Here is a 22,294-nt window from a genome sequence, read left to right on the forward strand (position 1 = left end):
GATTTGTCCGTATGTGATTTCTTCTTGTGGAGCCACCTTAAGAGTCGGGTGTACACGTCTCGGCCAAGAACAAGGGATTAATTGAAGCAACGAATTAAACACTAAATTCGTGCCATCCCACCTGACATGTTGCAGCGATCAATGAGGGACCTCAATGGCAGATTGTAAGAATGCAGCACACCATCTCAAGGACGTAATTTCAAAAAGTGATACTGTGGATTACTGTATCTTAAATGGCAAGTTGTAACAGTTCAATTTCTGTCAATATATGTTTTTTATCTGATTTCTCTGGTGTTGGGTGGGTTTTTCAAATGTTCCCGTTTTTCTGTGCCACCCCGTACTTTAATATTCTGATGTAATTCTCGAATATTTTAAGGTCAAAATCTTGGCAAATTGATGCATTTAATCAGGATGGAGTGCTCAACCACCAATATTAGTATTGGTATCGATGGGAATCTCTGAGAGTATCAGCTCAGCCCTAATTATAAGAGATAAAAAGACTTGTAAAATTGGAGATGAAATCATTGGTGGCACAGAACTTACTTCAAAGATCTCCTCCTTATGTATTAGCACACACACATCATGATTATCTCAATAGAAGATATATGCTGTGACATCTACCTCTTCTCGTATGCAGATTTTTGCATATTTTTTTCCTTGGGGAAAGCTTGTATGCTTTCAATAGAATCAATCATTTAACCTAATTGGGAACACACCTAGCAAGGTTTTGTAGTACATATAAATGCATATTTGAGGCATTAATGCATATATATTTGCAATATATGGTAGTAATTTAATGCAAGTGTTTATTTCAAGTGTGCCTCTTCCATTTTATTGTCCTTCGTGTCAAATGTAACCTATATCACCCTAGTTGGGTCAAGGACATCCAGTAACTGAAAACTACAGTTGCAAAGATCAAGATATCCACCCTCCCACCAATCACTACCATTAAAAATAATTGTTGTTTCAAGTCCACTTTATGCACAGAAAGGCTAATCAGGACTGGACCAACAATTTAAAGTGGGATCCGAACCACTGTGCCATGTGTCTCCACCAGGTATCGAACCTGGGACCCAGTTCCAGGTATCACTGACAACAGCAAAGTGGCATTATTTACTGATTAGCTTTTGATATGTTATCTTCGTAAATCTGTGTGAGTGCCTATGTCTAAGCGGTACTTGTTTGGGGGAAGGGGGGGGGATAATGGGGGCATTTCTCCTGGTTGCAACTGTACATCATTTGGGGGAGAGCTACATATATATGCTCATGCTTCAAAAAGAATTTACTGGAGCATCCCCTCCCGAACTGGAAATATATAAAATACTACATTGGAGTGTGCTATTGTTCATCCACTGTAAGAATGAAGTAAATGTAAACAAAAGCATAATTCTGATGTTAGCTCATTTTTAGATAAGGTATGTGAAGTAAGCTCCCATCCTCCTCCCTTGCTTTGATATAGAAGCTTACGTAAATGGCATTTCATTGTCAAATGCTCTATATTTTTATGCTTTGGAACAGCTGCCATCGAAAATAATCAGTAGAATTTCTCACGGGTCATGTGCATCTGTTTACATCCACTCCATTCTTGCTGTGGACAGACCATAGCTAGAAATTTGTAATACCGAAATTTGTAATTGAAGAGAGAATGATACCACAGTTATTTAATGTTAGGTCCACTATGAGCATTTAAGTATTAAATTTAATGTCTTAGGTATCTACAATAATAATTTCTTGTGATTCACATGGAAATTTCCATACACTATTATTGTCGTACACATCCAACTTCTTACCATCCGTCATGGCCATGAGCATGCAAAGTCAATGTTGGATAAAGCCTTCTTTTTGTTCTAAATTTTTTGATTAATACCACTTTTGCCCATGCATTCCCTGCATATAAAAATATTACAGTAGAAAATTGGTCTTTTGGGTTTGGGTAAGGATTTCAGGACCTTGTAAACCCTGTGCAACAGTGTAGGTCAATTATAAGTTGTTGACAGCATAACACCAGTTGTTGTGGATGTGTGTGCAACTTTATCAACGTCTTTTACAAATTTTGCATGTAGTGAAGAGTATTTTTACTGCTGTTTAGCTGTTAATAACTAGTGCATGATGATCCATTTATTTGGAACGAATACCCTAAATAAACCCCAGCAACCAGTCATCATTCTGTATTCCATGTTGAGCAATTATATTATAGGCGAAAGCCTCAAATCTTGGAATTGTGCAGGCAGAGGCAGAGATTGAAATACACAATTTTTAGGACACATTGCTGAAATTTATAGTGCATATTTTGCTTGTTTTAATGCATATTGTGGCCTTTTTAGTTCATACAAATCTGCTCCCTTGTCATATCACACTCCCTATGAAATTTCTGAGCATGGCAGTGCCAATATTGTATGGTTATACACTGGTTTTTGCGATAAAATTTCTATCCTATATATTTTGCGTATTTTACATTGTTTGTAGGTGAAGACAGAAGTGACATAATTAAATAGTTATGGCTAGGGAATGGATTTTAAAGTGCAGCACCCTTCCAAAAATATAGCTATTTTCATACTGATCGTTTGAGCTATGTATTTTAGGACATGAAATCAAGTAAAATGAACATGCTTTGTTGCACCTTTTTTATGAGATTTGCACATTAATCCCCTTTTAATCCCTTCTTTGATGCTTCAGCACCTTTTCCTTCATTTCCTTTCATGTTTTTTTAAAAATTTGGACAGAAAAGTAAATGATTTTCACTCTTCTTGAGCAGCGACATAAAATCCTATTTCGTAGAGCAGAACGAGAGCTGTAAAATGGTATTGCAGCCCCAATAGTTCCCAAGATAATGTAGCAAAACCCTTGAGAGAAAACATAAACTTCAACAATACCTATTTGGGAGAATCACAGTTCTCCATCCAGTACGCTCTCATTATATACAGAAGGCTCAAAAAAAGAGCATTGAAGAAAGGCATTTTATCAGCACCTTTTTGAAAACATTTTTTTCCCCCTTTCCCGACCATAATTTTGCACCTTAAAATCCCTTCCCTAGTTATGGCTTATTCTGACATTCTTGTCCACGGTAATGCTCACCCCCTTGCGTCAAAGAATGCAGTTAACACTAGGCAAGTTTCGGTATGAACCCCTTCCTCGTTCTCCATATTCACCATATCTCTTTCCCAACTGATTATAATCTCTAACCACTTGGCCCAGGGCCTTCCAGATGATGTAGTGGTAATGCTGCTTTGCAATAAAGGGATCCCAGGTTTGATATCATCTGGAGGCACATAGTGGTTTTGATCCAACTTTAGATGCAGGTTCAGTCCCAATTAGACTAGCTGTGCATAAAGTGGACTTAAAGCGAACTCAAGCCAAAACCACACTAACCACTTTTGGTTAATGTGTCATGCAGTGTTACAGCCATTACACTTTCATCATAGGCCACACACCTTGGTATAGTCCTGTGCGAATTAATCGGAACAAGATATTTTTATACATGATAGAGTCTCAAACTTGACTATAGTTTCATGGTGATGAATCTATGACAATTCGTGTAATACAAATTATATAACAGAAAGAAGAACATATTAGCTATTAAGAAATGTTATGAATATGTAATTTATTGTTTCTGAATAGTTTAATTGATGAATTAGGGTATAAGTGCAAAAAAATACATAAAGTGTGTAGTTATTGTCGTATTGCAATTAATTCGCCCGGGACTGTACGTGTGTGTGAATTCGCCCACTAATAAATGTATGAAGGTTGAGAAAATATTTCAAATAAAGTAGGCCAATCAGAAATGAGGTCTACAGTCCCATGCGAATTAATTGAAATACGACAATAACTACACATGTTATGTATTTTTTTAAATTAGTCAATTACACTATTCAGAAACAATAAATTACATATTCGTAATATTTCTCAATAGCTAATATGTTCTTCTTTCATTATTTTCCTGTAGTTTACGGTTATTACAAGCATAAGAAAACAGTTTTTTCTTTGTGACGTTTCAGGAGAACACACGCTCCTTTCATCAGACATTTATTTTCATTTTGACTAAAGATACAGTTATAACAATGGTTAGTAATTTTTAAACAAAAAGAATCTGTTATATAATGGATGTTGTCAATGTTACATTGTTGTAATATAGCAACTTCACTGTGAAAAAAGCAGTCTATTTTATTTTTATTTTAGATTTTTTTTTTTAATTATGAATCCCAAATATCATCAGGTAATTCAAATTCATCATTGTTTTCACAAAGTCTCTTGATGTTTTCTGTTACATTAAATTTTAAAGATGGTGGCTTACTCCATTTGTGAAAAAGAAAACTCCACACTGGATCTATGTTACCATTTTCATTATTTAATTTATTCCAGTGTTCTTCTGCAATGAACGAGGCTTCCCAGACATTCAACTCTGTGTTTCCCGTTAATCTTTTTAAAACCCTTCTCTTTTTAATCAAATGCTTCTCTTCGATGATATGAGTTGACAAACCTGTTCTTGGGTTTAGATTTATAATGTCCAAATCATGTTTGTGCCATCTTATTGCCATTTTCCTTGCTGTTTGTCCCACATAATCTTTTGAACATGAACAACTTATATTATATATTCCTGTGGTTTCCACATCTGGTAGCGAGTTTCTCATTTTGAATTCATTAAATGTACATTCCAAACTTCTTGGTGATTTAAAAACAGAAATATTGTTTGGAATAGTGAGTATCGTATTGCAAGTTTTGATGTTGAAAATTTATATCCCAGTGTCCCAATAGAAGGTGCCACAGATGCATTACACAGATGGCTTATTGAGATGAAGGTTAACCCAGTAGAATCATGGGAAATGGTTCGATGGTTTACTGTATGTGCAAATTACAATTACTTTATATTTGATGGCAAAATCTATCAGCAAAATAATGGTCTATCAATGGGAAACCCAGTATCCGGAATCATCTCCAGCATTTTCCTTCATTACATAGAATCTCCAATTGTTAATGCGATAGGTGCGGATATCAAACTCTACATCAGATATGTAGATGATGTGCTAATTATTGCTAAAAATGAGAACACCATCATGGACGTATTTAAATCGTTAAATGAATCACATCGTCGCATAAAATTCACTTGCGAACCCATGAATAACAATGTAATTTCTTTCCTTGATCTGCAAATTAAGACAACTGACTCAACAATTCAAACATCAGTCCATAGAAAAAAATTAGCGGGGGAAAAATACATCCATGCCAAATCAGAACATTCGCGTATAACAATGGATAACATATTTTTAAATTTTTTCCTGAGAGCACAAAGACTATGTTCTAATAATGAGGATATCAAAAATGAAGAAGAAAGGCTCTTTAATATAGCAAAAGAAAATGGCTTTCACACTAACAGAATAAACCAAATCAAAAAACAAGTTGCAAGAAAACTAAAGGAAAAGAGAAATACAGACAAGATGAAAAATCTGTTGAAAAGAAATTTGTGTGCATTCCATTCCACAAGGGATTCTCACATAAAATTGCAAAAATTTTTAGAAGTTTTAATTTCAAAATTGTTTTTAAATCACCAAGAAGTTTGGAATGTACATTTAATGAATTCAAAATGAGAAACTCGCTACCAGATGTGGAAACCACAGGAATATATAATATAAGTTGTTCATGTTCAAAAGATTATGTGGGACAAACAGCAAGGAAAATGGCAATAAGATGGCACGAACATGATTTGGACATTATAAATCTAAACCCAAGAACAGGTTTGTCAACTCATATCATCGAAGAGAAGCATTTGATTAAAAAGAGAAGGGTTTTAAAAAGATTAACGGGAAACACAGAGTTGAATGTCTGGGAAGCCTCGTTCTTTGCAGAAGAACACTGGAATAAATTAAATAATGAAAATGGTAACATAGATCCAGTGTGGAGTTTTCTTTTTCACAAATGGAGTAAGCCACCATCTTTAAAATTTAATGTAACAGAAAACATCAAGAGACTTTGTGAAAACAATGATGAATTTGAATTACCTGATGATATTTGGGATTCATAATTAAAAAAAAAAAATCTAAAATAAAAATAAAATAGACTGCTTTTTTCACAGTTAAGTTGCTATATTACAACAATGTAACATTGACAACATCCATTATATAACAGATTCTTTTTGTTTATAAATTAATAACCATTGTTATAACTGTATCTTTAGTCAAAATAAAAATAAATGTCTGATGAAAGGAGCGTGTGTTCTCCTGAAACGTCACAAAGAAAAAACTGTTTTCTTATGCTTGTAATAACCGTAAACTACAGGAAAATAATTCTATCATGCAAGCAATGCGTACATACAAGAAAAACTATTGTTCTTCTTTCTGTTATATAATTTGTATTACACGATTTGTAGAGGCATGCAAATTTCGTTTTTGACGAAAACATGAAATATGAAATAACATGCTGTAATATTCATTTTTCATGTTTCTGAAAGGTGTGAGGTGTATTTTCCTACCCTATTTTGTTACAAAATAATGCGAAATGAACTGCAAAATGCGAAATATACTCTTAAACACGAAATTTACCATTTATATACCGACGTGACACTTTCTGAAGTCTGAAGTATCCTGTGGGTTATGCAATTCATGGAAAATTGATTAATTCTGCTGTAAATATTTGAGAAGCAAAAATGTACCCCTTTACACAGGAATAAACTTAGTACTCTGGTAACTCCATAAATGTGCTTTTAGAAGGGATATGTTTATTTTGTGTAAAAAGTGCAGTTTATAAATCAAATTTAGGATTATATTCACAATTTTAAAACCAAAACGTCATTTTATATAGCACTTTTGATGTGATTATTCACCGCTATAACACCGACATTTTATTTTATTTACTGGTTTTGAACCCGAAATCAACTCTATTTTTGTACCGAAATTTTGCTTTTTTATTTACCAAAAATATGTGCCTCTAACGATTTGTCATAGATTCATCATCATGAAACCATAGTCAAGTTTGAGACTCTATCATGCATAACAATATCTTGTTCCGATTAATTCGCACGGGACTGTAGGACTTTGACAACAGTCGCTGGATTCCGAGGAAACTGCTTTGGCTATGTGAGTAATAAGTTTCTTATTTATACATATGTGTGAACATGTTGGTCATCTCCTGGACATTGCATCTGCACCAACCGGGGGTGTAAGGGGTGAACTTTTGCCTCATGTCAACCTCCCTTCTCCGTAGTACACCCTGGACTGCATTTTGCAGACTAACGAGGCTCTGGACTTGCAACCCCAGTATAATCCTCCTTGGGTCTCTTCTCATGTGCTGTCCGTAATTGTCCTTTCATGGAAGTCATCTTATCACCATTCACCCTCATCTTCGTGATTAGCCAAAAGTGGCAGAAAAGCAACGTAAAATAAATCAAATCAATCAATCTGCCCCAACTTGATATTAAAATTGGGGTGCACAAGAACCATCCTGACACAACCTATGGATTGCACATCTCAAATTTTGATATCAATGTTCGAGTAACAGTTGGGCTGAAAAGTTCGTAGGCTGACTCATAGATGGCGTTACTAGAATTAAATCGATGTGATTTTTACTTAGTACTAACCTTCAAAAGATACGTGTATAAATTTCACAGCTGCCGGATAATTAGTTCGTGAGATATAGCATTGTGAGTGAAGCAGCTTTTGTTATTGTGAAAAAATGGATAAAAAAGAATTTCGTGTGTTAATAAAGCATTGCTTTTTGGCGAAAAAAAATACTGTTGAAGCCAAGGCTTGGCTTGATAAACATTATTCGGACTCTGCACCAGGAAAATCAACCGTTGAGAAGTGGTTTGCTAAATTTAAACGAGGCGAAATGAGCATCGAAGACGATGCACGCAGTGGACGCCCCAAAGAGGCTGTTACCGACGAAAACATCAAAAAAGTCCACAAAATAATTTTAAATGATCGTAAAGTGAAGTTGATCGAGATAGCTGAGACTTTAAAAATATCAAAGGAACGTGTTGGACATATTGTGCATGAATATTTGAACATGCGAAAGCTGTGTGCAAAATGGGTGCCGCGCGTGCTCACAATCGATCAAAAGCAACAACGTTTTGATGATTCGGAGCAATGTTTAGCTATATTCAACAATAATAAACACGAATTTTTCCGTCGATATATTACAATGGATGAAACATGGCTCCATAACTACACTCCAGAGTCCAATCGACAGTCAGCCGAGTGGACTGCACGTGATGAACCGAATCCAAAGCGTGGAAAGATGCAACAGTCGGCTGGCAAGGTTATGGCATCAGTATTCTGGGATGCGCATGGTATTATATTCATCGATTACCTCAAAAAGGGCCAGACCATCAACAGCGATTATTACATAGCGTTGTTGGAGCGTTTAAAGGATGAAATCACGAAAAGACGGCCCCATTTGAAGAAGAAAAAAATGCTGTTTCATCAAGACAATGCACCGTGTCACAAATCAATGAAAACGATGGCAAAATTATATGAATTAGACTACGAATTGCTTCCCCATCCACCATATTCTCCAGATCTGCCCCCCAGTGACTTTTTCCTTTTTGCAGACCTTAAAAGAATGCTCGCTGGAAAGAAATTTAGCACTGATGAAGAGGTAATCGCCGAAACTGAGGCCTATTTTGAGGCTAAAGAGAAATCGTACTATAAAAATGGCATCGAAAAATTGTATGACCGCTATAATCATTGTATCACCCTCGAAGGCAACTATATTGAATAATAAAATCGAATTTTGTCAAAAAAATATTTTTTACTATGTTAGCCTACGGACTTTTCAGCCCAACTGTTACTAACAGCATAGTTCATAAACTATAGTAATTTTCTGTGTAGGAACTGTTGTAGAAATAATATTGTGGGTTGATAAATAGCTCTCTCCATAAAATATTTCTTAATATTTTTCTTGATTTATTTCTAGAAAATTTTCCTCGAATGGAAATCCAGGAACATGCATTTGCCTGTACAGATGGCCCAAATTTTGATATTGGTCCCCCTCCAGTTCTGGTAAGCTGATATCAAATAGTTTAATTGGCTATCATTTATTCTCCAATATCTGTTTCTTAGAAACCCAAGTCAAAATTTCACAGTATAGAAAATTGAATGTAATGTTGGAATGAACTTGAGTATCCAAACACACAAATCTTCTGTGGTATTTTTTTATATTGGTGAATTGTGAAAAGATCTTGTTTGAGGGTGTCTACTCTCAGACCAAGACGCAAGTTCAAATACAGGGTTAGGCAGTCAAATGGGAAGATTTAAAAAAATCACAAAAAATAGAGAGAGCAAATATCGTTTTATTTTTAACATGAATGTAGGGTCAAATCAACCATTTTTTTAAAAAAATGGTTGCATGACCATTTTAGAAAAAAAATCATTTTTAGTACATACCTTTATACATGTTTCTAGATATCAAAACCAATGTTCAAAAAAATATTGTCTTTAGTTCTCCTGGGGCAGCCATTTTTCCAACAAGACTACAGGTGTATGGCTTAGAGACAATAGCAAATACCATTAAATATAGCTTTTTATATGGTAAAATATGTTGTGATCTTCAGAAGTACCACTTAAAGATAAGGTTAAGTAAGGTAAGGTAAAAAAGTGGGGAAAGTAACTCACTTAAATGCCAGAATTGAAATCATATCTTTGTGCCAAGCCAAGGAAAACTAAAGGAAATGCATGAAGTCTGTTCTGTTTTTTATGCATCTTCTGTTTCAAAACTGAGGTGGCTGATTGTAGATAAACAATGAAGTGATCTTGCTCGAAAAACTATTCGCATCCTACAAGGAGTGCAAAGGAAACTGGCAAGTTGCTTTTCACTAAGTATTAAAACTGAAGAAAAGGAAAGCAAGTGTGACAATCCTTTGTGTGGCCAGTACAATCGTATAATTGAAATTATAAGAAGAAAAATAAATAAGAAAAAAACTAATGTTGAAAAGGTCAGAATCATCAGTTTGCTACCACTTGGTCAAGAAAAAATATGTGATGAACTTAGGAACTTAGTGAAAGAACAAAGAATCCTGCCTGATTTAACAAAGAGAATGAATAGGAAACTGGAGCTGACAATACCAACTGGTCGTGGGTACCTAATAAATCAAACATTTTGCAATGAAATTTCGCAGATTTTCAATTGTCATACCTTGTAATTTCAATTTCTGGTAAGTCAAGTATAAAAACCTTACGTTACTTTATTTTCTGAGCCTTTATTTAACCCAAATTTAAAAAAGAAAAAGAAAAGACTTCATTATTTTAAGTATGGGATGTAGTTCAACCTTACTTTGCAACGTAAGAATTAGGTGGCATACGGTACCTCATATTGACCAAAACGAGTTGAATCTAAAAGTTGAGATTTTTATTGTGAGTTAGGTTCATGAAGGGCTTCCTATGTGCCAAATTTCAGAATTTTTAAAGGGGACCCATCTGAGATATTTAACCCTGAAAACTGTCAAAATTCAATGAACGGCCATGTTTGAGCCCATGCTGTAAAAAAGGGGTGCATTTCTAGGCATTGATCTTTTATTTACAGACACCCTGCAGGCAGGTCTACAAATGAAAAAAAAATCAAGCCTTAGACAAAACCCCTTCATTAAAAAAATCGGGCTTAAAAATGCAATTTTTTAACTATTGTTACCCCATTTTCCACCATAATTTTTCGTACTTATGATGCAATTTCAAGCAAAACATACCTGAATATCATAGGAAGTATACTTCATTAGCTACAAAATGAATTTTGTTTCAGGTCCCTAGCTTTAATGGTTTTTGAGATATTAAGGTTTCTGTATACTGCTACATGAGCAAAAAAAGCCATGCGCCATGTTGGAAAAATGGCTGTCCCAGGAGAACTAAAGACAATATTTTTTTTGAACATTGGTTTTGATATCTAGAAACCTGTACAAAGGTATGTACTAAAAATGATTTTTTTTCTAAAATGGTCATGCAACCACCATTGGATGGTTTGGCATGGAATGACCCTGTACTGTACATGAGTGGAAATTACTAGTGCACCTTAAAAATGTTCATTTTTTGAATATGGTGTCAGTAAGATGGCGTCCTTGGTGTTGCAGATATTGTCGGAGTCTCGGAGTAAATCTGCACATGACGTTGCGTAGCATGTCCAACGGTGTGTTGTGGATCTCTTGCAGATTTTTCTCCTTCAAATAATCCCTGGTTCTTGGAGGGTTGGTTGTCCTTGAATACTTTGGATTTGAGGTAACCCCAAAGAAAAAAGTCAGGACCTGTCAAGTCGGGTGAATGGGTAGGCCACGGAATATCGCCGGATCTGCTGAGACGACCAGGAAATGCCAGTCTAAGCAAATCCATAGACCACTGGCAGTATGGCACCTTCTTGCTGGAAAAGTGTTTCTTCATCTGGGTCATAGTCATCGAGGGCAGGCAGGAAAAAGGTTACTAACATGTCAGCATAACGTCCAGCGTCATCCCTACTGAAGCTTCCGGCTGTCTAGATGCTCAAGGTCACCCCTCTCCCACTCTCATAACCCCCAAATACACCCACGAGCCATTCCTGAAATCTTGCCGTTTGACTGCCTCTTGCAATGTCATGGGTAGATTTACTCTGAGACTGACAAGGTGTGCAAAACCAAGGATGCCATTTTGCTGACACCATATTTAAAAAATGAACATTTTCAGGTACACTAGTAATTTCCACTCATGTACAGTACATTCATGTTAAAAAAATAACTAATATTTGCTCTCTCTATTTTTTGTGAATTTTTAAAATCTTCCCATTTGACTGCCTCACCTTGTACTTACTAATAGTTCTTTCTTCATTCATTCACAAGTACATGAAAATTGCATTGTGCATTTTACAGGATGGTAAATAAATCATTACAGTGGAACCTCAATTTAACGTTTTCCAAGAGACCAAGCTGAAAACACTTGAATGCAGGAAATTGTAAAATCAGGGATCCTCCATATTTGTATTGAACTGTTGAGACTGAGGAATATTAAAATTTATACAAAGTAATATTCAAGAAAATTAAAAGACCTTCATAATCATGCGAGTATGGTAGGATGTGGGGTACGTGACCCCAGCCTAGTCAAATTTCTGTATTATTATTGTTTTAAAACACTATTTTGTGCCATCGCCTGTCCTAGATACTATACATCCAGGTCTCAGCAAAATTAGGATTGGTGCTGTTCCTTTTTATTTTCACTCTTAAATAACCTACAAATCTTTTTAACAATATTCTAAGCTTCCTAGGTAAATGAAAATAATAGGAAAATAACCTTGATAAATGTACATCAGAATCTTATGAATTTTTAGATTTAGTGTAATTTGAATTGCTACGTGCAGTACATTTTTAAGTAGAAATAATGCAAAATTTCATACATGAATAATTCCCCAAGGAGATCCTGGTCAGTAGACACCTACTCTTTTAATTATAACGAAGTAAGTTCTGGAAGAAATTTCCGAACTCCCAAGAAATGAAAGCTTTGAAACTTCTCCAGATAACAAAAAAGTGTTTAATTGCTTCACTGTTAAGCACTCTGTAATATACAGATGGAGGACAAAATAATATGAACACCTGTGGAAAAGTATGTCACATTTCACACCGGCAATATAGCAGCACCACCTGGCACTGAAGTCTGCCACCTAGTGGCCGTGAAGGGGAAGGTATTAGTCTGTCAACAGCAGTAATTGGTGGTGCATTCGTCTATTGTACGCTCTCAAGAGACACTGCAATGTCAGACCTGACAGAGTTCCAAAGAGACATGATTGATGGAGCACGTTCAGCTGGAGGCACGGTGACTGAAACCGCAAACCTTGTGGGGTGTGCAAAGAGCACAGTATCAGCCGTTATGACAGCATACACAACACAAAGTAAGATGGCATCTTCAAAGCACAACAGTGGATGAAAGACAAAGCTTGCTGCTCAGGATAGGATCATAGGAGGGTGTTGAAGCGCATAGTGGTCCGAAAGCACAAGCAATCGTTATCCGAGATAACATCTGAAATGAACAGGCATCTCCAGGACCCCAGTTCAACCAAAACTATCAAAAGGAAACTCCATGCTGCAAACATTCCTGGCAGAGTGGCAATTTGTAAGCCATTGGTGAAATCACGTAATGCTGTCAAGCGACGGCAATGGTGCAGAGCTCACAGAAGTTGGTCCCCACATCAGTGGCAACAAGTCATCTGGTCTGATGAATTAACATTCACGTTATTTCAGACCACCGGGCATGTTTATGTGTGGAGAACGCCCCGAGATGAGTTCCATCCTGACTGCATCTTGCAGACTGTAAGCATGGGATGCGATAGTGTGGGACCACTTGTTTTTCTGCATGGGATGCAATAGTGTGGGACCACTTGTTTTTCTGCATGGGACGATCAACGCCAATCACTATTGGAGCATTCTGGGGGATCATCTCCATCCTTTTGGCCAGACTTTATTTCCTGGGGAGCGGCTGCTTTTTCAAGACGACAACGTTCCTATCCACACTGCTGGGTCTGTCCAAACACGGTTCGAAGAACATGACGATGAAGTAGGATATCTTGAATGGCCCCCACAGTCTCCTGATTTGAACATTATAGAACATTTGTGGGGATATTTGGAGTCCGTCACAGGGTGGTCCAACCCCATATTAATAAAGATTTTTTCTAATTTCACAGGTGTTCGTATTATTTTGTCCCCCATCTGTATTTGGTTGCTAGACCAAGAATACTCTATATAAGGATACATCAGTTTCTCTGTGCCATCCAATGGTTGGACAAAAAAAAATATGGATTTGCCCCGATTTGTCCATGACTGGTACAAACTCATGAAATGATCACATGTTCATGTAAATTCTATCAAATTGTGTTTCAAAATATTCTACAAGGTTAGTTGGAAGTCCCTTAACCCCCCCCCCCCCCAATATAAAATGTAAAGGAGTTATGATAGTAAAATGTTATATGAATATCTTCCACTTCTCAAATCTGCTACGACAAAAGAAATAGTAGGCAAATTGCCAATCACCATTTTCACTCAGTTTTCCACATCATGATCATGAACTAATATAAAAAAGGTCAATAAGCAGAGGACAATATGTGCTTTCAATCAATATAAGTTCATGCGTTGAAACAATACACGATGTAGAATACAAGAGAATGACAATAGTGATGAACAATTTGCCTACTGTTATCTTTGCCATTGGCTGTACAGTGGGATACATGAGTATTACCATGCAAATTGTCCATCACCATGTTCGTGCACTTTATTTGACCCAGTAAGAGCTTCAAGAATTAAAAGAAAGCTCAAAACAAGCTGTTGACAACTTCTGCACCAGGATTTATAAAAAAATCCATCGCTTAAAAACATAGGATGTAAGAGAAAATTAATGAAAATAGTCGTGGACAATTTGCCAAACAATACTAGTGGATCCCACTGTACCTGTGTGCACACTCATAGGTTTCCACACACACAGAACATTTTGCAATGTAATGGGTGTGACAGAATCACAAGCAGCAACAATGCATTCTCTGATGGTCAATACAATGGATATACCAATCTTCAAATGTGTCCAAAGGAGAACATGCAGGCTTTTCAACTGGTCCCCAGCTGCCAGTCCATCAACTGGGAAACTGAATGTGAAGAAACTTCTCTTCTCACAAGTGTTCCCATAGTGTAATGGCACTCCCTTCTGTTGAAAAAACCTCTGAAATAAGTGCAATTTTCCGTCAGCAAGGATGGAAAAACCTGTTCATTAACAAATCCACGTAGCACTTACCATTTTAAAGTTCTGTCGCTGAAAAATGGGCCAACAAATTGCATTCCACATACACCACTCCATTATCTCCCCAACACAAACCATTTGGCTGGATATGACTAAAGTGGGTTATTGTATGACCAGTATTATATATTCTGCTTATTAATTTCACCAACATAAATAGCTTCGTCACCGTGAAGGATTTTTTATTCCAAAGGAAGGGTAACAGTAATAGTTTGAGCAGCTGAAGTTTATAGGGATGTCATTTTGTGTAATTGCATGAATCAGACGATAGATCGTTGACCAACACCACATTCTTTGTGATAATCAGCGTGCGCTGCAGTCTGGGGACTTAGCACATGAAGCACGTACTGCTATGGCTGCATTACTTTGTTTGCGGTATCCTGATCGTTGCTTGTCGTGGACTGATTCAGTCTTAATTTTGTAACTTATACATGTGACACAGGATCTTTTCGGGGATGTCACATGTGCAACAGTACGTGAATTTATCTCCCCAGACATCAGTTTGATCCCATGCTAATGTTTTTTCTGACATATCAAAAAGGAGAAATTGGTTACAAGCATGCACTCATAACTTCTTCCTGGTTAAAGATTCATTGAGAAAACCTTCACCACTGCATTTCTCGTAAAATTCTAGCCTGATTTGATATATTGCATCTCATATTTTTTTTTAGTTGTATTCAATATGACGTACCTCCAGGTAACACATACATCTGTGCCTAATCTGTTTCTACCCTTTTATAGAGGTGTTAAGGAAGTTCTGTTAATATTGTGCATTACATCTTATTACTGGCTGTGTATTTGAGCAGGCAGTTTGTAAGCACCTATACTGTAGATTAAATTTGAATCAATACTGTCCACCACTGCTACATTGGCTTTGATACCAATTGGCCGACAAACCTTGGCCCTCAAAGACTCTTGCTTAGTACTGGTTTCAGTATTTGGTCTTTGCCTATTTTTAAGAGAGTAAGAATGTGTATAATTTATGTATATTGAGGTACTGGATTTGAAATTACACAAGTATTAGATTATCTATACATAATATAGGGTGTACACAAATGAAGTATACAACTTCGGAGTGTAATAAAAATAAAATTGCAATATATGGGAAATTGTCGGTCATGGGAAAATAGTTGTTAACTGTGGAAGTTTCTTTGTAGACTGGTGACATTGTGCTAGTTGTATTGTTAACAGAAATGCTATCTCCATGGGTAAAATTCAGCGTTTCTCTTATGGTTTGTACAGACAACAATTTCTATAAGATTGTACAACAACCTATGCAAGAGAGTAGTGGGTTAAAATGTTTAAAGAGACAGGAAGTGCGTTAAAGTGCAAGGCCAGTGGCAGACCTTAGAGGGGATGACATACCTATGTATGTATTTTAGAAATATAATCTCTTGAAGTTTTATTTCTGAATTTGTATACTTCATTTGTGTACATCCTGTATTATCTAATTAAAGAGTAAATTTTACAACGTGAATGCAGTAGTTGCTGCACCTCCCCAAACATTTGCTGATTGATTTCAAACTTGTTTCAGGCATCATATGAAGAATGTCCTGTATGTGGAGATGTGTTTGAAACTTCAAGACTGAGTAGCCATGCAGCTGAATGTGCAGAGCAAATGTATGGTATGTAAATACGAGAGCCTTGGGTTCCTCAGAGCTAGCATTCTTTTTGCATCTATTCTTGTTATAATTGTGGAAGGATGTATGAATGCTTTGTGTCTTGTATAATAGTTACCTTTGAATATATACATACCAGAAAATATTTCATTTTTTTGTCAGAAGTGTCTGATTTTTTTTTATATATAATTTATATGAATTGATTCATAATGTATCATTTTGTTTTGTAGTAACTATAATCAAGAGTTCTTTAGAAAAATCAAATTAATAAAAATGTACCTTACATTAATGTCATTTCTATTACATTTGTAAAAATCAAGAATAGTTATATGGCAGTCTTTTCTCCCTTGTACACGGGAAGGAATTAAAATCATACACTTATAGCACTGAGTATACTGCATTGTAGGGATGGGACCGATTAATCGGTACTCTATCGGTATCGGCCGATATTGGTACAATTACAGATTATTTTACCGATCCGATATATCGATAAATATCTTATAATTTAGTGCAAACTTCTGTCATTTTGTTGCAATTTTTCTGGAGAATCTCGATGGCCTACTTTTTAAAAAAGTAAATGTCTAAATATTCAACTTCTTTTGCACTGCAGTCACCTCGAAACACACATTTATTAAAGAGATCAATGATCATTTCAGGTTCTTCAAGGACCATTTCTAATTTTATATCGGTTATCGGTATTGGTAAATTTTATATCGGTATAGGCCAAAATTTAATATCTGCCCATCCCTACTGCATTGTGAAGGTGGCTACACTTCATATTACATTTCTAATGATGAAATATAACACTACTAGCTGATTGCTCAGGTATTTATTTATCCCAATCTTCTATTAGACAGGAAAATAATGAATTGTAACTATAGTGTAAAATTAACTTGGACTTGAACAGCATTGAACTATGCATCTTAGTGATCTGAAAACTATGGATTACACACTAATATTGTGGGGTTTTTTTTTCGATTATTTTTACACATCACCCCCTTCCCATCCCCACCCCTAGGGGTGCCAGGGGCATCTTACCCTCACAGTATTTCTTTACAGATTGTAAGTGATATGTTTTGAAATTGCTCGAGGATAGCAATATCGCACCTTCTGTGTAAGCAACTAACTTTGCTGTGTTGTTGCAGGAAGCATGAATTGCAGGATACAACACAAAAATGCCATGCAACAGAATGTTATTTTATGTCCCCTTCCCACCCCCACCCCTAGGAGTGCCAGTGGTGTCTTACCCCCACAGTATTTCTTTGGAGATTGCAAGTGTATGTGTACAAAGTTTGGTTGAAATTGCTCCAAGAGTTATTGCTGAACAAACACACATAACAGTTGGGCTGAGAAGTTCGTAGGCTAACATAGTAAAACATATTTTTTTGACAAAATTCGATTTTATTATTCAATATAGTTGCCTTCGAGGGCGATACAACGATTATAGCGGTCATACAATTTTTCGATGCCATTTTTATAGTACGATTTCTCTTTAGCCTCAAAATAGGCCTCAGTTTCGGCGATTACCTCTTCATCAGTGCTAAATTTCTTTCCAGCGAGCATTCTTTTAAGGTCTGCAAACAGGAAAAAGTCACTGGGGGGCAGATCTGGAGAATATGGTGGATGGGGAAGCAATTCGTAGTCTTAATTCATATAATTTTGCCATCGTTTTCATTGATTTGTGACACGGTGCATTGTCTTGATGAAACAGCACTTTTTTCTTCTTCGAATGGGGCCATTTTTTCGTGATTTCATCCTTTAAACGCTCCAACAACGCTATGTAATAATCGCTGTTGATGGTCTGGCCCTTTTTGAGGTAATCGATGAATATAATACCATGCGCATCCCAGAATACTGATGCCATAACCTTGCCAGCCGCCTGTTGCGTCTTTCCACGCTTTGGATTCGGTTCATCACGTGCAGTCCACTCGGCTGACTGTCGATTGGACTCTGGAGTGTAGTTATGGAGCCATGTTTCATCCATTGTAATATATCGACGGAAAAATTCGTGTTTATTATGGTTGAATATCGCTAAACATTGCTCCGAATCATCAAAACGTTGTTGCTTTTGATCGATTGTGAGCACGCGCGGCACCCATTTTGCACACAGCTTTCGCATGTTCAAATATTCATGCACAATATGTCCAACACGTTCCTTTGATATTTTTAAAGTCTCAGCTATCTCGATCAACTTCACTTTACGATCATTTAAAATTATTTTGTGGACTTTTTTGATGTTTTCGTCGGTAACAGCCTCTTTGGGGCGTCCACTGCGTGCATCGTCTTCGATGCTCATTTCGCCTCGTTTAAATTTAGCAAACCACTTCTCAACGGTTGATTTTCCTGGTGCATAGTCCGAATAATGTTTATCAAGCCAAGCCTTGGCTTCAACAGTATTTTTTTTCGCCAAAAAGCAATGCTTTATTAACACACGAAATTCTTTTTTATCCATTTTTTCACAATAACAAAAGCTGCTTCACTCACAATGCTATATCTCACGAACTAATTATCCGGCAGCTGTGAAATTTATACACGTATCTTTTGAAGGTTAGTACTAAGTAAAATCACATGGATGTAATTCTAGTAACGCCATCTATGAGTCAGCCTATGAACTTTTCAGCCCAACTGTTACATCCATTTTTATATACAGGGAGGCTATTTCAGTCGTTTACCACCAGTTTGTCGGCCGCTCGACGGCACCTTCATGCAACATGTCCCGGCAAATTGCATTACAGGAAGTCCGTAACAGAAACCGCTTGTTTTCAAATGTTTCCACTTTTCACAATTACAGTTACAATTGAAATAAGCACGTACCTTGTTGCAAGGATGCTGGAAAAGGTGTCCTCCAAAATACAAATATTTCTGGCACCTTATTTCTGACATCTAATCTTAGATTAGATATCACTACTTTATCCTCAGTTGTCACGAGAGCGCCGGCAGCTTATCGGGGAGTTGTCAGCCACGAGAGGGCGCTTCATACTGCACCTGTCAGCAGTGATGCCAACCGTAGGGACATGTCCCTACGCATAGGGACTTTCCACTATATTTCGCCCACGTAGGGACAGATTTTGCCAAAAGAGGGAAAACGTAGGGACTTTTTTCAATCTTGGAAAATAACATTTTCTTGTGCAGAGGTGCAAAGCTTACTTGCCAGTCAGTTGCACTTTCTTCATGCTCGGTTTGGAATGAATGGATTAGTTTATATGGATACTTTAGCGAGGAGAAAAAAGAACTAACTAACAAATCTCTATCAGAATTTTGGAACATGTTATCGTTTACCAAGAACTTTCAAAGCAAGTTATTTTTTTAAAACATTTCCACTCTCGCGAAAATAGTGCTAACATTGCCACGGAAAGAATATTTTCAATGTTAAGTGATACAAAAACAAAAAAGAGAAATAAAATTGGACCAGAATTGTTCAAAACTGCAGGAAATACAGCATCACCAACCAACATCTATCTCTTCACAGTAGCAGCATGTATGACTTCAAATAACATAATCAACAGTAAAAGACTCAACGTTATTCATTTGGGGTGTGCGGGATCCCAAAAAGTCAGGACCGGGATCGGGAAAAAAATTTCCCGTCCCTATCCCAACTTCGGGAAAAGACTTTCCAACTTTTCGGGATCCCAAGCAGTCGGGAAATACCGAATGGTCACTTTAAAAAGTCGTTAATTCTTGATGTTTTCTACATTGTAAGTTTCTGGAACTTATCGGAAATAGTAAGTTTTTATTCTAGAAATGCAAAAACAATCACTTAAAGTGAAAATGACGTGTAGAATTTGAGATTTCCAGAGCTTCGGGAATTTTCGAACATTTCCCATCCAGAGAATTTTCTGACTTGGTTGGGAAATTGCTTCCATCCCGAATGTCGTGATTTAAAAAAATTCCCATCCCGACCCAAAAAATTCTGTCCCGCACACCACTATTATTCATTAAGGCAAGAATTTACAATACCGGACCCTTCTGTAATTTCTATGCTATGTCTTATACTCACGAAATAATTAGTCGTGATGATTTATCTCAAGTTATCATGTTGGGGTGAAGTGAAAAAATTGTTCATTAACATGTAGAAGTTGTAACATAAGCTTTTCAATTCTCGCAATGATTCTCCATATACAAGTATGGTAGCCATATTTGTTGATATGAACAATTGACGTTCGCAATTAGTTACGTTGCCACACTGTTGATTTCATACTTGAAGAGCATGGATCGTGTAAGAATGGCGGAAGAGAACAGTACAAAAGTTGTTAATGTTGTACAGATTGTTAGGTGGAGTGTGCAGGAGGATGGCCGTGGGCTAATTAATATACTTATGGATTTCGGTATATTGCCCAAAGAAGGTGCTTACATGTGACAGCGACAATCACGATGTAGAAGAACATGTGGAGTGTGGACTGATTTCATTACAGGTAGGTTTGGCAACAGTGCATCGATCGTAAAAATGCAGGATACGAAAATGGCATCTTCAATGATGAACGTTTGCCGTTAAAGTGCTACGAAAAAATTTTTTTTTCGGTTCGTAATCACAATTAGCGCAAAAGCACTCGCGGATAGCCCCACTGACCATTCTCGGTAAGATTAAGTTAGGTTAGGCAAGGCAAACATAGTTAAAATTTGGGGTCAAAAAACCATGCACGGGTAGTCCCACAAACCATTGACGGATAGCCCCACGAACCATTCAGGTAAGGTTAGGTTAGGATAGGCAAACAGTTAAAATTTGGGGTCATAGTAATATCAGGAATGTATATTTCATTTTTTAGGTATTGGAAACAAAAAATCTTCCGGTAAATAATGAGCAATCATGCCGATCGCGGGCCACTCAATTTAATTTATTTTGCAATTTCTACACGTGACCCCCCAGTTTTTAACTTCAAATTCATGATTAGTAGGCCTCAATTAGTGAGTGTGCGAAATATTACAAAAATCGGGGAGGGGTCCTGTATTGTAAATTCGCTCCTTCATTAATTGTGGAAGCACCGAGCAGAAAGATTTGCTAAGTAAATGTGTATATTTTATCTTCTGTTTTGCATGCTCATGAGGTGTTTTTTTTAGTCGTTTTACTTGGCATAGGGACATTGCCGAAAAATGGTTAGCAACACTGTCGGCTACCAGATGTGAGTGTACCGTACCCTCATGTTCACTTCTGTTTGCGTGTTTTTTATACTGTTATTTTATTGAGTTGGTGTGCTATTCAGTTCTAGTGCTTTATTGTGTGTTAATTGTTATTCATTCATTATTTATGCCGCTAAACAAATATAGTCTTGAACAAAGAGTTTTTATGTACGATAATTACGTGAAAACTAATTCTTGCTGAAAAGTGGTCAGGCAATTACAAGAGACAGGATCTCTTGAACTTAAGAAACGTGTTGTATTGCTGTTGAAGGAGGTCATTTTCAACATCTCTTATAACACAGGAGGTTAGTGATCATCATTATTATTACTTTTAAATATCATTTTACGCTTTCGGTTTGCTTTATGCACCGGGATGCTGTCTTCCCTTTCTGTCAACTGAGGATAAAGTAGCGATGTCTAATCTAAGATTAGATGTCAGAAATATTTGTATTTGGGAGGACACCTTTTCCAGCATCCTTGCGACAAGGTACGTGCTTATTTCAATTGTAACTGTAATTGTGAAAAGTGGGAACATTACAAAACAAGCAGTTTCTGTTACGGACTTCCTGTAACGCAATTTGCCAGGGCCTGTTGCATGAAGGGGCCGCTGAGCAGCATACACGCTGGCGGTAAACGACTGAAATAACCTCCCTGTATATAATAATATAGAACATAGATGTATACATACCAGCATCTTTGTCAGTATAAATAACTTAAAACAGTGTAACACTGACCAAGTGACTTGTTCTGATGAAAATCCTGGCCTCCAATGGTTGAAACAACTTCATCTTTTACAATTTTAGTGTAGCAGGCATGTTCATTCACGTGGTGAGAAAATAAGCTCAT

At 36.7% G+C, this 22,294-nt stretch overlaps 1 protein-coding gene across 2 annotated transcripts in view; it reads left to right on the forward strand.

Moving 5' to 3' along the window:
• The window catches only part of LOC145992739 (uncharacterized), a 40,077-nt gene extending 23,464 nt beyond the window's left edge, over window positions 1–16,613 (forward strand). For both annotated transcript variants that reach the window (XM_083129125.1, XM_083129124.1), the window contains exons 8-9: window positions 8,905–8,990; window positions 16,249–16,613. In XM_083129125.1, coding sequence (XP_082985251.1) covers window positions 8,905–8,990; window positions 16,249–16,347 — 185 coding nt within the window. In that variant the 3' untranslated portion in view covers window positions 16,348–16,613. The remainder of the gene's footprint in view (window positions 1–8,904; window positions 8,991–16,248) is intronic.
• Window positions 16,614–22,294: the final 5,681 nt, after the last annotated feature.

The sequence above is a fragment of the Lepisma saccharinum genome, chromosome 9, assembly GCF_977018435.1.
Source record: "Lepisma saccharinum chromosome 9, izLepSacc3.1, whole genome shotgun sequence".
Classification (NCBI taxonomy): Eukaryota; Metazoa; Arthropoda; class Insecta; order Zygentoma; family Lepismatidae; genus Lepisma; species Lepisma saccharinum.